The following is a 13,487-nucleotide window of genomic DNA, read 5'->3' on the forward strand; positions in this document are numbered from 1 at the left end:
TATATGGACTTGGACAAACCTCCCCTTATGAGCTAGCTTTTGGGGTTGAGTTAAGCCCAGGTGTCATATCTTTACAAAAGGGAAGAAGGTATGGGACATAGTGTCATAAGAACACAAAGTCCAAGTGATATTGATCAATAAGAAACTTCTGACATGATCACAGAAATAGATTTTTTTTATAACAGCTCTGCAAAGAAAAGCTAAATCAAGGTAGAACAAGAGATCTTCCAAGAAATTGATGGTCCCTAGTTATTGAATCTAGAATCTCCCTAGTCCACTTTCAGTATAACAACACTTGTGGAAATGGCCTGATCTCAATGATTTACATAAAATTGATGGTCCCTGAGTCCAGAATCCTGTGAAAGAATTTGATGTATCACAATGCTGCCAGACCAAAGGCTAGATTCACACTCTGTTTCAATGACAAGACAGAGTGCTGACTATAGATAGATTGCTAAAATAGGAAATGTCTGTTTCTTTACACTGTCCCTTAGGCCAGATACACAATGAATAAAGAGACCATTTATTTGTCTTCTGTGATTATGGGGAAGCAGCTGGGAAAAACTTCAATCCTGGAGAAAGATAAGACATTACAGTTTCACTCTTGGGACCAATATATCAATGAAGTCATAAGGTGTGCAGAAGGGAAGACACAACGAGCTCAAATCTTCAAGATGATTTACTCTTGAGTTTGTGCATAGCTTGTGGATAAAAAGGAACATGAGAACTTTTGAAAAAGTTTATCGAGACCCTGAAATTACTGCTAGGGAAATAGCTTATGTCGGCTGTGTTAGGGTCCCTCCCAGGATCAGTTCAATTATGTCTACTTTTCTGTTTTAGCCTGAGTATGGAGCTCTGTTGCTTGTATTTTGATAGTTTGGGTGTGTTTAGCCAACTATGGTGCCTGTAACTATTTTCATTAGTTTCATTAGTTACCCAAAAAAAAAAAAAAAAGAGACCTTCCGTCTGTCTCATCAAGAAAAATTTCTTCTTTTTGGGTTATTCAATTCACATGTGGCTACAATGCAAACATTGCACATAAAAAGGACAAAATAAGGATCAAAACGTTTGAAACAAATAGAGGATTGATACTAAAACTTTATATGGAGAAATCAGTAAAGAAATATATCAAAAGTTGTAATCTTTATGCAAGTAAAAAGGCTAGAAACCTGCATTGTTCATGAAAACTATGATTCCTGGATAAGCAAGGCTTCTTAGGAGACTCTACAATTGCTATTTTCTCAATGGTGGAAATGTTCCCAACTGGGTCTGTGGTTAATGTGGGAGCCTGGGAGTTGATTGATTCGCTTGCAGGAACCACTATGGTGAGTACAGTTTGATCCACTCTTTCAGTAGCTAAGTCATGATTGCTGATCTCTGCACTCTGCTTTTCAATATCAGAAGGATCATCACAGTGGACGGTACTATCATGCCGGACTACACCGACATCTTGCATTGGTAACAAATACAAAAGAACCAAGCAAACGCGTTGCTATCCTTTTGCAACCCTTTTTAACATTCCTCCTATACAAAACAAGCTCAAACTCAATATAAAGCTGAAAATTATTTTGTTCACTATACCCTATACCAAGTAAAGAATACTCACCCAATAAATCTTAATCAAGTAAGCCATTAAACTAGTTCAAATCCAAATTTCAGTTTATCAAAAGTGGAATTTAATTCAGTCATTATTAGAACAGAAACCACATGAATTCTTTTTTGGTTTTCAATGTTCACTTACATGGATAAAACAAAGGAGTACATTTACCAGGCACCAGCACATGAACATGCTCATAAGCAAACCTAGTAAACCATGAACCAACTGATCCATCTTAGAACCAAACAGAAGCAAGTAAGAAACGGAAATTAAACAAATAAACAAAAAGAAGATGTTTTGGACACCCATTTGAGCAAACCCACATCGAAAACAAGTAGAGTGAAAAGAATAGTAATACCCATCTCAAAATTCTGCTGCAGTTACACAATTCAATCACTCAATTTTCATCCAAATCCCTCAATTAGATAAATTATTGTTTGAATCGATTTTTAACTTAGAAGCAACCTATCAAGCAAGAAAATAAAGGAAGTACAAACATTGTTAGGTAAAGATATAGAAATGTTGGCGCACGCACAGAGAGAGAAGAGACCTGAGACGGTAGCGGTGAGTCAAGTTGATTCAATGGAAAGTTGAAAATAGTTGTGGACCGGACGGACACAAGTCATTTTTACTTTGCCCGCCGCGGTGGTTTAGGGAACAAAGATACTAGGGAATCTTTTTTTTTCCCTTTCTAGTTTTTCATTTGGAATCATATTGGATTTTGATTAAATTCGAATTATTGCAAAATTTATTAATAATTTATTCATATTCCTAGCACAAATTTGAATCTTTCAACTTAAGTGTGAAACAGTCTCATCATTATATCATAAGATTAAGGTTTAAAAATTCATTTTGAAAAAAATAAAAATTGTCACAATTATTATGAAATATGAATGAATACATATATGTAATTGAAATTGATTAATGTTGTGAATTTTAAAAGGTAAATTCAATTTTTAAGTAAATATATATTAGTTAATTAGTCATTATAGCTATAGTTTAGAGTTAATTACCACTAGCAATCAACCTCCATTGATAATTATGTGGGGTGGGATTTGTATAATTCAGAATTGTATAATATAATTTGTATGACTATTTGAATTTCAGTTATTTGTATAAATTTGTTATTTTGAATTTATACAAAAATAACTCAATTATACAAACGAAATAACTTAAATTGTATGTACAACCCGTAAATATGCAAACTAATAGCTATAAAGCATAATTAAATTTATTATAATAGTAGCTCTTTGCAAAAATTCCCCATAACTGATATTTAGTGAAATTAATTAAGGTGGGCAAACATTCGCTCGGATACCCAAAAAGAACAAAAAAAATAGTAGTAAGGAGGGAGAGCGGAAGGCAAGATGTAAATGGAGTGTTGTCATTCTCTTTTAACTCTTATCTGCAACAACATAGAAGACATGAGCAGACTTAGTGTATGGGGCGGCCCATCGGCGAGCGTATTTCCCATCGGCAATGAAAAGGTGTTCAGCTCTATTTGGCATTCGAGAAGAAAGGCGCATTTCACAAGGAAGACGATACGGAGCTGCGCAGCAGATTTCAAGGTGCTCACTTCTGTTACAAGTAATTATAATAACATTGTAATCCTCGATACTCCAGAATCACGAGTCCTGCTTCTCGATTCTTCCAGTATGTTCCTTCTCATCACTAATACTCATTCAATTTAACAAACAAGTCGGTTTCTGAATTTTATTTTTCTTGGAACAGATAATGTGCATAGCATCCTTCACAAGGGAACCAAATGGACTGGTGCATATTGGGTATGCCGTTGCTTTTTTTTTTCAACTGCCTTCTTATTACTATCTGTATAGTGTCCTCATAGTTGTCGGATTCTCGGATTATTGAAATCAAAATGCATCGTTAGTGAGCATTCAACAATTCTGAGTTATGAAAATTGGTATCTGTCTGAGAGGTGTTAAATGATATTTGCCGGTAGTAATAACAAATCTCAGTTTCGTGTCCAAATGGCGTCAAACGGTGCGCAACATAAATTCAGGACATGACATGATGAAGGCGAAAATTTAGTCAATCCAGCATGGGCAGGCAGATACACGCGGAATTGTACTTTCTGTTGTATGGTTTAGGGTTATTGATCCTGAGAGTTAACTGTACTATGCATATGTAGTGCATTGAGTCTCCTAATGTGGTACATTTTCTTCTGTTTGATTACCAGGATGAGTTTGCTAGCTTGCCGGCCATTGTTCCAAAGGGCCCTCTCGCAATCTTTGGCTTGGTAAATTTAGGTTATTTTAAGGTTTTTTGACAAATTATCACTGATAAAATTAGTTTTTTAACAAATTCAATTTTGAAATCTTACTGTCTCTTTATGGGGATTAAACTGAGGTGCAGCTACTTCCTGCTAATTTTCAGGGGGGCGCAACTGCTGCACATTTGATGCTTGAACTATGGCCTTCTTTGTTGCTTGTTGGATGGGAGATAGATGAAATTGTAGTAACCTCTCATTGTCATTTCTTAGCTTTTCTCCTTTCAAGAGCATATTTGTATTTTGATATTTCTCATGCAATCTTTCTCTGGTATATCTTGGACCTTGATGCATCACAATAAATAAAGGAAAATATAAATCTAGAGGAGTTATATAGTATGATGCTAGCTTCTGTTTCTTTTGTTCCAACAAGAGTAATGAGTTGTTCCAACTAATCCAAAAAGGAAAAAAACAGTACTGAGTCATTCCACAACTTTCCAGAGTCTTAAAATTAGTATTGTACTGTATTATTTTATTGAGGAAGCACCTCTGTTGCATCGGTTATTTTATTGTCAAAACCATGTGAAACAAAGGGATGGTGGTTTGAAACCTGACTTCTTGCTATTTTTATTGAATAAGTACCCTTTCCTTTACATTAAGATGCGTCCTACAGAGCCACTAGAAAGAAAATCCCTTTACAGTGCAAAACTTACGGAAAACAGTCAATCTACTGGGTATATATGGACATAGACATACTCCAATCCAAAAGAATAGAATGATGTTGAAGTTTAGGCAGTTACAGGAATTCTAAACGTTGTTAGGTAGATCTCCTTTTCTTTTCTCTTTTTTTTGAAAAAAAACTATGAGCATACTCTTTGCAACAAGCTTAGCCAATGAAACTTATTCAACCTCCTTGTTGCAAGTCAATAAAAGGCACTGCATAGGGTCTGTGACTTGGCAACTGGCTAATTATGATTCAACATAGATAGTATTTTAAAGGCAGTTGGTGAACATCAAATGACGGAACACTAAAGGCCTTAGCTTCTGCGAAATTAATATTTCCAAAACGAAAATAGGAAGCATAAAATTCCTTGTAAGAATATAGGCAGGATTAAGAGAAACATAGCTATGATTATTGAAATTCAAAATGTTAACAGGTCTAAAGTACCTTTCCAGCAGATTCACTAAATGATTCAATTGAACTGGCCTCTAATGTATTCAGGAATTGAGCTTTCACAAAATCATAATGCGCATGTGAGCATAATAGAAATTCCTTTTGGGTTCTCATCCATTTTTGGCAGCCCTTGGCTTTTCTACAGGTACTTGATGCAAATCAGTTTTTGATTGTTTCGTATGTTTCCAGTGCTTGCTATGAAAGGAATTGATCTTGTTCTCTAACTTATGTGGAAGTTATGTAGTGATCTTAGTGACTGAAAGTTGCATGAATTCCGGAGTTGATTATCACATAAATGGCATAGACCTTTAGTGATATGTGTTATGCATCTCTGAGGAGGATATTATACTTAGATCCGCCTCTAATTTAGAAAGAAATATATGTGTGATGCGTTTAAAACCTCAAGTAAAGCTTATCGTGCATTGTTACCCTATTCAAGATAGAGTCCATGGTCGATAATATACATGCTTTATTGATTTAGTGCCTTCCATAAAGAGCCTCTAAGCGAGTTGAGCACCAAGCCTATTTGCACCTACTTTGAGGACTTAAGCTCTCCTCAAGCAAGCCTTCAGCAAATTTCATTGCAACTTTCATGTATTATGTGATTTTGGGTTCTTGGTTGAGGCTAGGCTACTAACATGTGCTAATGCAGAAAACATACCTATTCCAAAAGAAATTGCACTAGTTATAAAAACTCTATAGCTCGTGGAAGGAAAGAAGAAGAGACAAAACTATTATTGAAATTTGTTGGTTAACGACACACTAGAGAAACCTTTATATAGGAATTTTTAGTAACATGAAAAAAGAGAGCTTTCTAATTTGTGGGAATACTAATTATTATAATATTGTCATTTCAAGTAGTTTACTTTATATTCTCAATGATTCTCTGGACTTAAAACATCCCTTAAACTCGAGATGGTGAAGCAACTTGAGTTCACAAATCTTAAAGCTAAGAAATATTCAAAACAGAAGTGTAAACAATCATCCAAATAGTACCATTAGAATAATGGACAATCACCAGAAAGAAAAATAGTGCTGGAATTCTTTCCTTTAAAAGTCACTAATAATTGCAAATAATAGAAGTGATTCTTGCAGTATGATAAGAAAGAATCAATTCTGTCATTGAATAATGGTGTTGTGACATACAATCTCCTTGATGTCATTGAACTAGCTTGAATTGGTGCTCAAGTAACAACTGGAAAAGTTTTCAGAAAACAGTGATAGGAAATCTTTTCAGAATAGTGACCATAATAAGTGGTGTGGTCAGAATATTTACCAGAAAGAGGTGCAGTGCTGTTGGAAGTTTGAAGGGCCACCTGAAAGAAGCTCTGACTGCTGGAGCAGCCACCATAACACAATATTCTCAATGATTCTCTTTACTCTCAATAAATACATGATCATTTAGAATAATTTACACAGTGATGATATTTTCAGTTCGGAATTTTGTGTTTTGGGTATTGATCCAATAACATGGAGTTCAATTAGTTAATAATGTCAAAAAAGGGATTTAATAATGTCATCTGGCACATAAAACTCAATTATTCAAGTCATTGTCCAATTCAACATAATTGATTTGTGAAAATGAGTTGGCTTTTCTCATTATTCCAGTTGATTGCAAAAGCAAGAGAATATCTTGGGCTCTCTGATCTGGAGAAGCATACTCAAGGTGGAGGTGTGTTGGAGGTTCATATTGGAGATGTGTTTTCTTCATCTGTTACTATTCCTGGAGGTTATGCTGGTATGTCACTGCCTTATTTCAGACATGTAATCCTTAGTCGACCTATTAATTGCTTTATGATGGAAGGGAAGTTCTTATCCTCCAGCAAATGATTGTTCTTGCAGCTGGTTCTGCAGCTGAAGCATTTCAAATAACTTCCCTGATTTATCATAATTTTTAACTTTTTTTGCCATGCATCCGAAGTGAGCATTCAGAAACTTCGGTATGACTTCTATCCGAAGTTTACTTATATTCTTCTAAATAATAATTTCAGGTATAATAGTTGATTTGTTTTCTGATGGAAAGGTTTTGCCACAACTGGAAGAGGTATGCTCAAGTGCACAATTTTGACAGTCATGCATTTGTTGTGATTCTATTTTTACAATACAATGGTTATCTATCTTTTCATCAAACTATGTAGTTGATAATAGTATCTCTCTTCTGAATAATTACATGTGGATTTTCTTTTTGGCTAATAATAGAGTTGATGGTTGAATCAACCCATTTAGGCACCCGATTGAGAATGTGTTAGCTTCTGGATAAGTACTTTTTTGTAGTTATTTAGAGAAGTACTTTAAGAAATTATAGTAGCATCTCATCGTACAATTATTTCGCAAAGTACTTTGTGTTTAATATACAGAATTAACCCTTACGAAAATTTCTTTGATTTGCCTGGTACAGTCAAGATGTTTAGAAGCTGGTCGGGATATTACTGATATAAAAAATGAAAATCGATTTGATTTGACAGTGAAAAAAATGTCAAATAGTACCTAAATATTGACCAACAGAAAAAAAAAACTTTATCTTATTTTTTTTCAAAAAAGAAAGAAATTGATGAACACAAGTTTCATCAGCTCCAAGTTTGAGCATCTTCTCTACTCATTTGTTGAAGGCTTTACTACAGCAAAAACGCTTCCAACATTTACCAAACACTGACTAGACGAAGTTTCGTTTTCATGCTAAAAGCACTACTTTGTCAAATGCACTCACAATGATATCTAGATTGATTGTGACTCGCAGATCTACTCTCATTTTTATCGATAAAGTAGATTTATTATTCACCAGAAAACCAAGTATTAAGGTAGTGCCACTCTCATTTCTCCTTTGCATGTCTTGTTGATTCATTATGTTCACCCTTGTGAATCTAGTGTTGTCAAAAAGGTTTCTGATTTACTCAATTGAGAACTTTTTACATTCAGTAAATGCAGGTTTAATCTCTAGTAATATCAACTTTAAAGCTGAATGGCCTCAATTTCTTTAGATATCAATATACGTAACATGGATTCAAGTCTAGTTCACTCTGCCTTACCTATTCATCTGACATTGGGATATATGTTAATTTTTTTCACACAGCTTTCCACAGTACTCTTCAGTTTTAACGCGTATATGTAACGATTTCTTTCTCTGCTCTCTCTTATCTCATTTTGTGTTTTGATGTTGTGATGTACAAGGTGAATGTGTTCTTATGTTAAGATTTCACTAGATAGATTCTTAAAATAACAGTTAAAGGTATGAAGCTTTGGCAGATTGGTTAAAGATGTTACAGTTATCATTCAAAGTTTACAATAACCTTTATTTTTTTGGCAACAAATGTGAAATTAAATGGAAGGAGTACTTTTGATCTACCTAGAAATTATGAGATTCCCCAATTTGGTACTTCTTGAATAATATATGTGGGAAGATTGTTCCGAAATAGTGATGTACTTTGCTGTCTGGTTCCTTGGTGGTAGATTTCCAGGATCTAATGCATTTGTTTTGTCTTTCCTTAACAGGTTACAACTTGGTTGGAGATGAATAAGATGTTGATGCCCAATGGTCGTCTCATGGTGAATTGTGGTGCTGCTACCAAAGAATTGTCTGATACTTCTGAAATGATGCAACCAGATATTCCCAAAAGGGATGACCCTTTGAAACTAAACGCAACTATCAATGCATTATGCAAGGCATTTCCTGAGCAAGTAGGGTACTTGAATTCCATTTACCTTCTTTGCTTAGTAAAAGCAGTACAAAATTTTTATGGCCCTTTTAGATCCCAAACTGCCTTTTTTGTCTTTCTTCATTCCAAAAGGTTACCTAGGGTTGGGAACCTATGAAACTGATACTTTAAGCCAGTGAAGCAAAGGAGGCTTTCAAAAAGTAATCTCAGCCATATGTAATTTAAAAGTGCCTTTATCAAGATATGCAAATTTGATGGAGAAATACTGTTAAGTAATTATGACATGCTCAGTATCCTATTTATTTTACAGTTTACACAGTGACTTGGAGTAGAAATTGAAACGGTGGTTTGCTTGAATGAAATTGGTTGTGGTAGAAGAAAGTTAAGTGAGTTTGCAAAAATAGTATGGTATATATACTTGTGTGCGTGTTGGACCTCAATAGGTTTGGACCAACTGTTACCATCGTCTACACACCATATAGACCAAAAACCCATGTATCTTTGTGACCCAACAGTTCCAATAAAATTTACAATGATTTCTTGAAACATCTGTATAGTTTTCAAAAGTTGTGCCCTTGTTTTAGAAGGAATTCTTGACATTTCAAGTTGATCAAGGTATATGGGGGCAATGTAATGGTGTACCCTGTAAATGTGTGCTAAATTTTCTTGAAATGTGCAATTGCATGGTGTGTATTGCTAGGAAAAGGCAGGACTTAAGTTACTGATAGTCTGCTCTACCTTGGCAAGAAACCTTCCAGAGAGTTCCACTGACATCATATCTTCATGTCATAAAATAAATTTCTTTATTTGCTATGAGCGCAATAAGAATACTTGTGTCTTTTGGATGTCGCTCTGCATTTTGCTGGCTTTACCTGCGATGACTAAAAAGTTTATTATCTGAAATGGCAGGTAAGCTGGAAAAAGCTGCCAAAGAGCGCAGGAGAAAATTATCTTGCACTGACAGGACCACTACCAGATTTGGATATTTGGTCTGCTCATCTCCCGGATCTATTAAGGTCAAGTGTCAAAGAATGGAGAAGTTGCACGCCTTCCCCTTCGTGAATGTGACATTGGGACTTGGTTAAGATGTAAATTTCCGCATGCCAAACCATGCAGAAAAGGTAATTTGTGCCAATAGAAAAGGTCCTTTGCAGATCCCTGTCTTCCTGTTGAGGAGTTCTTCCTTTCTAGGTCTTAACTTTCGCGTACGTGATTTTTTTATCAGAAGGAAAACAGGGGGATGCAGCCTTTATAGATTGACCCACAGGCAACCATCAGGCACGCCCTAGTCACCCTTTATCCATCTGACAGTGGCCTGTTTCTATCTTGATTTGCAGTAATTTCCAATCACTTCAGCTCTCCCTGTTGCATATTAAACGTGATGAATGTCACTGAGAGTCTGAACTCTGCTTAAGTTAGGATACTACTTTGAGTTGTTACTATGTCATCACTCATCCCCAATCGTGGAAAAGCGTGATGATTTAGAACAAACCGGGCATGCTGTATTAATTGAACCCAACTTCAGGTTAGATAATTTATTTATTTATTTCAGCAATGAAGATGATAATGTATGCTGAAATGTAGTTGTTGAAGCATGTGATTATCTCATCTAAATGTTTAAGTTATTAGAGAATTATATGTTATGCTATGACTTCGTGATTTTGGAGAAGAGAAAGTAACCTACAGAATTAGTTGCAAGGACTAAGGAGGATAGAAGGATTTAAGCGGTTCTGGTGTGACGATTGTTAATAAACATTGGATGCTTGAACATTTTGTGACTAGATATACAAGTAGAAAGCTTCTTATTATCGTCACACATAATTTTAAGGTAGCATAAGTTCACACAGAGCAAATCATAAAAAGAAAAAAAAGGTCACAGACCACAACCAAATTTCTGCCTCTTCTTCTAAGTAATCCACACAAAGTGAATGAGAAGAAAGAGTGTCTATATGCAAATGTAAATTGTTTTCGATGGTGAGACTGAAAGTCACAGTTTCCTTAGTCCTCCACCTTTATTTTCAAGCACACAATAGTATTATAAGTTGGAACAACACCCTTCCTTCAGCAGACTAGCGGCGGAAGCTCCTAACCTGGCTTGGTGTCTCGGTAGTGTCATCTCCACGAAGTTTGACGAGCGTATAAACAGCCGCCCCTGCAATAGCCCCCAGAGTTGGAGCCACTAGGTAAATCCACAATGACTTGTAATTTCCTGCTGCAACGGCCGGCCCCAAAGTTCGTACTGGATTCATGGAAGCACCGCTTGACGGCCTGCTTATTCCACCAACACGTCAAAAAAACTACAAAAAAGAAATACTGGATTTGCTTGGGCAAAAACTAAAGTTTTAAGCCTAGCTGAGAATTCATGTCACAGTACTAGGCATGAATATATCATAATTGGAAGGAGTGTATTAATTTGGCTCTCTATCGGTTGGTTCTCTGCAACATTATTTGTAGAATAAGTGAAGTAAGTTTCTTCCCTAATGCAAGCTGCTGATATATGGTAATGCCCGAAGGGTTTGTTTGGGTTAGTAGAGATATATTTTCGTAACCTGTATACTTGGGTGTTGAGATATTTTACTTACCCAGCAACTAGAATATTGAGCATAACTGTAGCTCCAACTGCTATGCCAGCCAACTCTCCCACCTGTTGAAAGAATTAGTAAATACTAGTAGTATGTATTTATTGGACGTGAAGAATCTATAAGGTATAAGTTGGTCTATACCGCTCTGGTGTCAGTTGCAACAGCAGTGACAACGAAAAGGAGATTGAATGTGATGAGGAATTCAAGAGCAAAAGCCTGGCCAGTGTTTACTGAAGGGACAGTAACACCGCCAGACATGAACGGATGAAAGACACCTTTGAGTGCAAAAGAAGCACAAATGGATGCTGAAACCTGTGCTGCAACATAGGCTGGCACTTGAACCCACGGAAAGTGACGAAGTGCTGCAAATGCTATAGTGAGGGACGGATTCAGATGAGCTCCAGAAATATGGCCCGTCGACAGAATCACAATCATAACAGCCAGCCCTGAGCAAGCTGCATTCCCAATTAGAGATTCAGCTCCGTTGTACTTTTGGTTCACAATTGGCCCGGCTGTTGCAGCAAATATAAGGATAAATGTTCCCACGAATTCAGCTCCCAACTGTATCCATCACACACACATATGTTTTTACATTTTAGGGTATGATAAAGTAGTTCTAACAGAATTCCTTGCAAGTTGAACTACTAACTAAAACAGTCATCAGCATTAGTTTGTTATTTATTGGCACCATAATATCGTGCTATATTGTAGAAATTTTCCATTTTCATGAGAAGAATCTTGCATGTTCTCTATATAAAAGGAAAAAAAAATGGACAAATGAAAGCCATGTTTTAGAAGAATGTGTTGTAAATCAAATTACTTCGCCCAAGAATTAAAGTAAATTGGGTATGCAAGAAATACTAATGAGTTTATAGGTTCAATGGGTTCTCCGGGGTCAAATTAAAGACTAGTTTATTTAAAGGGCAAAAAATTAAAAATCTACTCATTTGAAAAGCAAATTGTACAATTAAATATTTCCTTCCGTTTTAATTTGTTTAACATATTTTGACTTGATATGAAGTTTAAGAAAGAAAAAAAATTGAATCTTGAGGTCCTAAATTAAAAATATGTTAAATGTATCAAAATGTCTTTTAATTTTATGATCTTATACTTGTAGTATGGTCATTTGAAAAATTGGAACTAAAGATATGTTAATTATATCAAAATGTTCTTTAATTTTATGATTTTAAGCATGTCAATGTAATTACGTGGAAAATTGAAATAAAGAAATTGCATAAAAGTAAAAAAGTCAATACTTTTTAAATTGACTTTTTAAGATGGACCAAAAAAAATATAATATCAAACTAATTAAAATAAAAGGAGTAGCATTTATAGGCAAAATAAGCTTTCTCATCTAATTAATTACTCTTTTGATTTATAACAATGGTATCAAAACAGTTTGATAGTTGACCCAAGAGGAGTGCCTCATTGATTGAAAAGAAAAATATGAATGAAATTATTGGCTAATTGGGCCCTCTTGTGATGTAATTGTAATGGTTTAAGTAGCCATATTATGTACCTAACCCCCAACTTGTTTGATCAATAGATAGTACTCTAAAAAATATTTCTTCCCTTAAAAAAAATGCCCTCTTTTTTTTTTTTTTTTTTGTCAAAGCCACATTTAACATCATAAAATTGAAAAATCCTCTTTATTTTTTTAAAACTACATATCAAATTAAACTAATAATTATTTTTTAAACGGACACAGTGAAAAAATGCAGACATGAATGATTGATCTTAAAAAGAAATGTAGTACTCGCTTTGTTTCGCTTTGTTTCAATTTACGTGACTTACTTTTTTTTTAGTAATCTCAAAAAGAATGATACATTTTTATATTAAGTAATAATTTAACTATAAAATGTCTATTTTACTGTTAATGAAATCATTTACAGTTACACAAATTTCTATCATTCATTTTGGACCACAAATTTAAGTCTTCATTTCTTTCTTAAATTCCGTGCTGAATCAAACTACCTCACGTAAAATGGGACGGAGAGAGTAAGTACTAAGTAGTAGTAGTGTACCTTTCTGGTGAGAGAGACATCTGGTGCGGGAAAGTCGGCGAGACAGGTATGAGGAGCTCCCCATGTTGCAGCATCCAAAGGCAAGCATTTGCATCGGGGCATTGACTTCCGATCATAAGAACCCATTGAGTCCACTCGTAACGACGGGAATAACGGAGTTGGCGTCCCCGGCGTTGCCGGCGCCGATATCCCATTTTCTAATTCCGCCATCCTAATCAATAAATTGAACT

General features: G+C 35.2%; 3 protein-coding genes across 7 annotated transcripts in view; 1 reads left to right on the forward strand and 2 right to left on the reverse strand.

Annotated features, from left to right (window-relative positions):
- The window catches only part of LOC102604307 (uncharacterized), a 7,487-nt gene extending 5,222 nt beyond the window's left edge, over window positions 1-2,265 (reverse strand). Inside the window, exons 1-3 of one of the 5 annotated variants that reach the window (XM_015310844.1) lie at window positions 1,956-2,106; window positions 1,742-1,803; window positions 1,170-1,524 (exon numbers count right to left, since the gene is read on the reverse strand). In XM_015310844.1, coding sequence (XP_015166330.1) covers window positions 1,170-1,456 — 287 coding nt within the window. In that variant the 5' untranslated portion in view covers window positions 1,457-1,524; window positions 1,742-1,803; window positions 1,956-2,106. Of the gene's footprint in view, window positions 1-1,169; window positions 1,525-1,741; window positions 1,804-1,955; window positions 2,107-2,132 lie in introns of those variants that run through there. The other 4 variants (XM_015310841.1, XM_015310842.1, XM_006352160.2 and 1 more) reach the window with 4 other exon arrangements.
- Window positions 2,266-2,922: 657 nt separating this feature from the next.
- On the forward strand, window positions 2,923-9,806 carry LOC102605094 (uncharacterized). Its single transcript, XM_006352163.2, has 8 exons — window positions 2,923-3,250; window positions 3,329-3,381; window positions 3,795-3,854; window positions 3,992-4,069; window positions 6,607-6,736; window positions 6,990-7,042; window positions 8,488-8,673; window positions 9,561-9,806. The coding sequence occupies exons 1-8, from the start codon at window positions 2,971-2,973 to the stop codon at window positions 9,711-9,713; spliced, it is 993 nt and encodes a 330-aa protein (XP_006352225.1). The 5' UTR covers window positions 2,923-2,970; the 3' UTR covers window positions 9,714-9,806.
- Window positions 9,807-10,657: 851 nt separating this feature from the next.
- NIP (probable aquaporin NIP5-1-like) lies at window positions 10,658-13,487 on the reverse strand. The gene is given in 4 exon segments (NM_001288067.1): window positions 10,658-10,919; window positions 11,234-11,295; window positions 11,375-11,794; window positions 13,258-13,487. Coding segments are annotated over 4 exon segments (891 nt in total). The 5' UTR covers window positions 13,468-13,487; the 3' UTR covers window positions 10,658-10,720.

Source organism: Solanum tuberosum, unplaced genomic scaffold (assembly GCF_000226075.1).
Source record: "Solanum tuberosum cultivar DM 1-3 516 R44 unplaced genomic scaffold, SolTub_3.0 scf00147, whole genome shotgun sequence".
NCBI lineage: Eukaryota > Viridiplantae > Streptophyta > Magnoliopsida > Solanales > Solanaceae > Solanum > Solanum tuberosum.

What these genes read in the sequence shown, in the direction of transcription:
- LOC102605094 (XM_006352163.2), top strand. Translation starts at nt 2,971, where the DNA reads ATGGAGTGTTGTCATTCTCTTTTAACTCTTATCTGCAACAACATAGAA. An exon ending in CCTGCTTCTCGATTCTTCCA is followed by an intron (nt 3,251 to 3,328) that starts GTATGTTCCTTC and finishes TTCTTGGAACAG; the next exon opens with ATAATGTGCATAGCATCCTT. An exon ending in GATGGGAGATAGATGAAATT is followed by an intron (nt 4,070 to 6,606) that starts GTAGTAACCTCT and finishes TCATTATTCCAG; the next exon opens with TTGATTGCAAAAGCAAGAGA.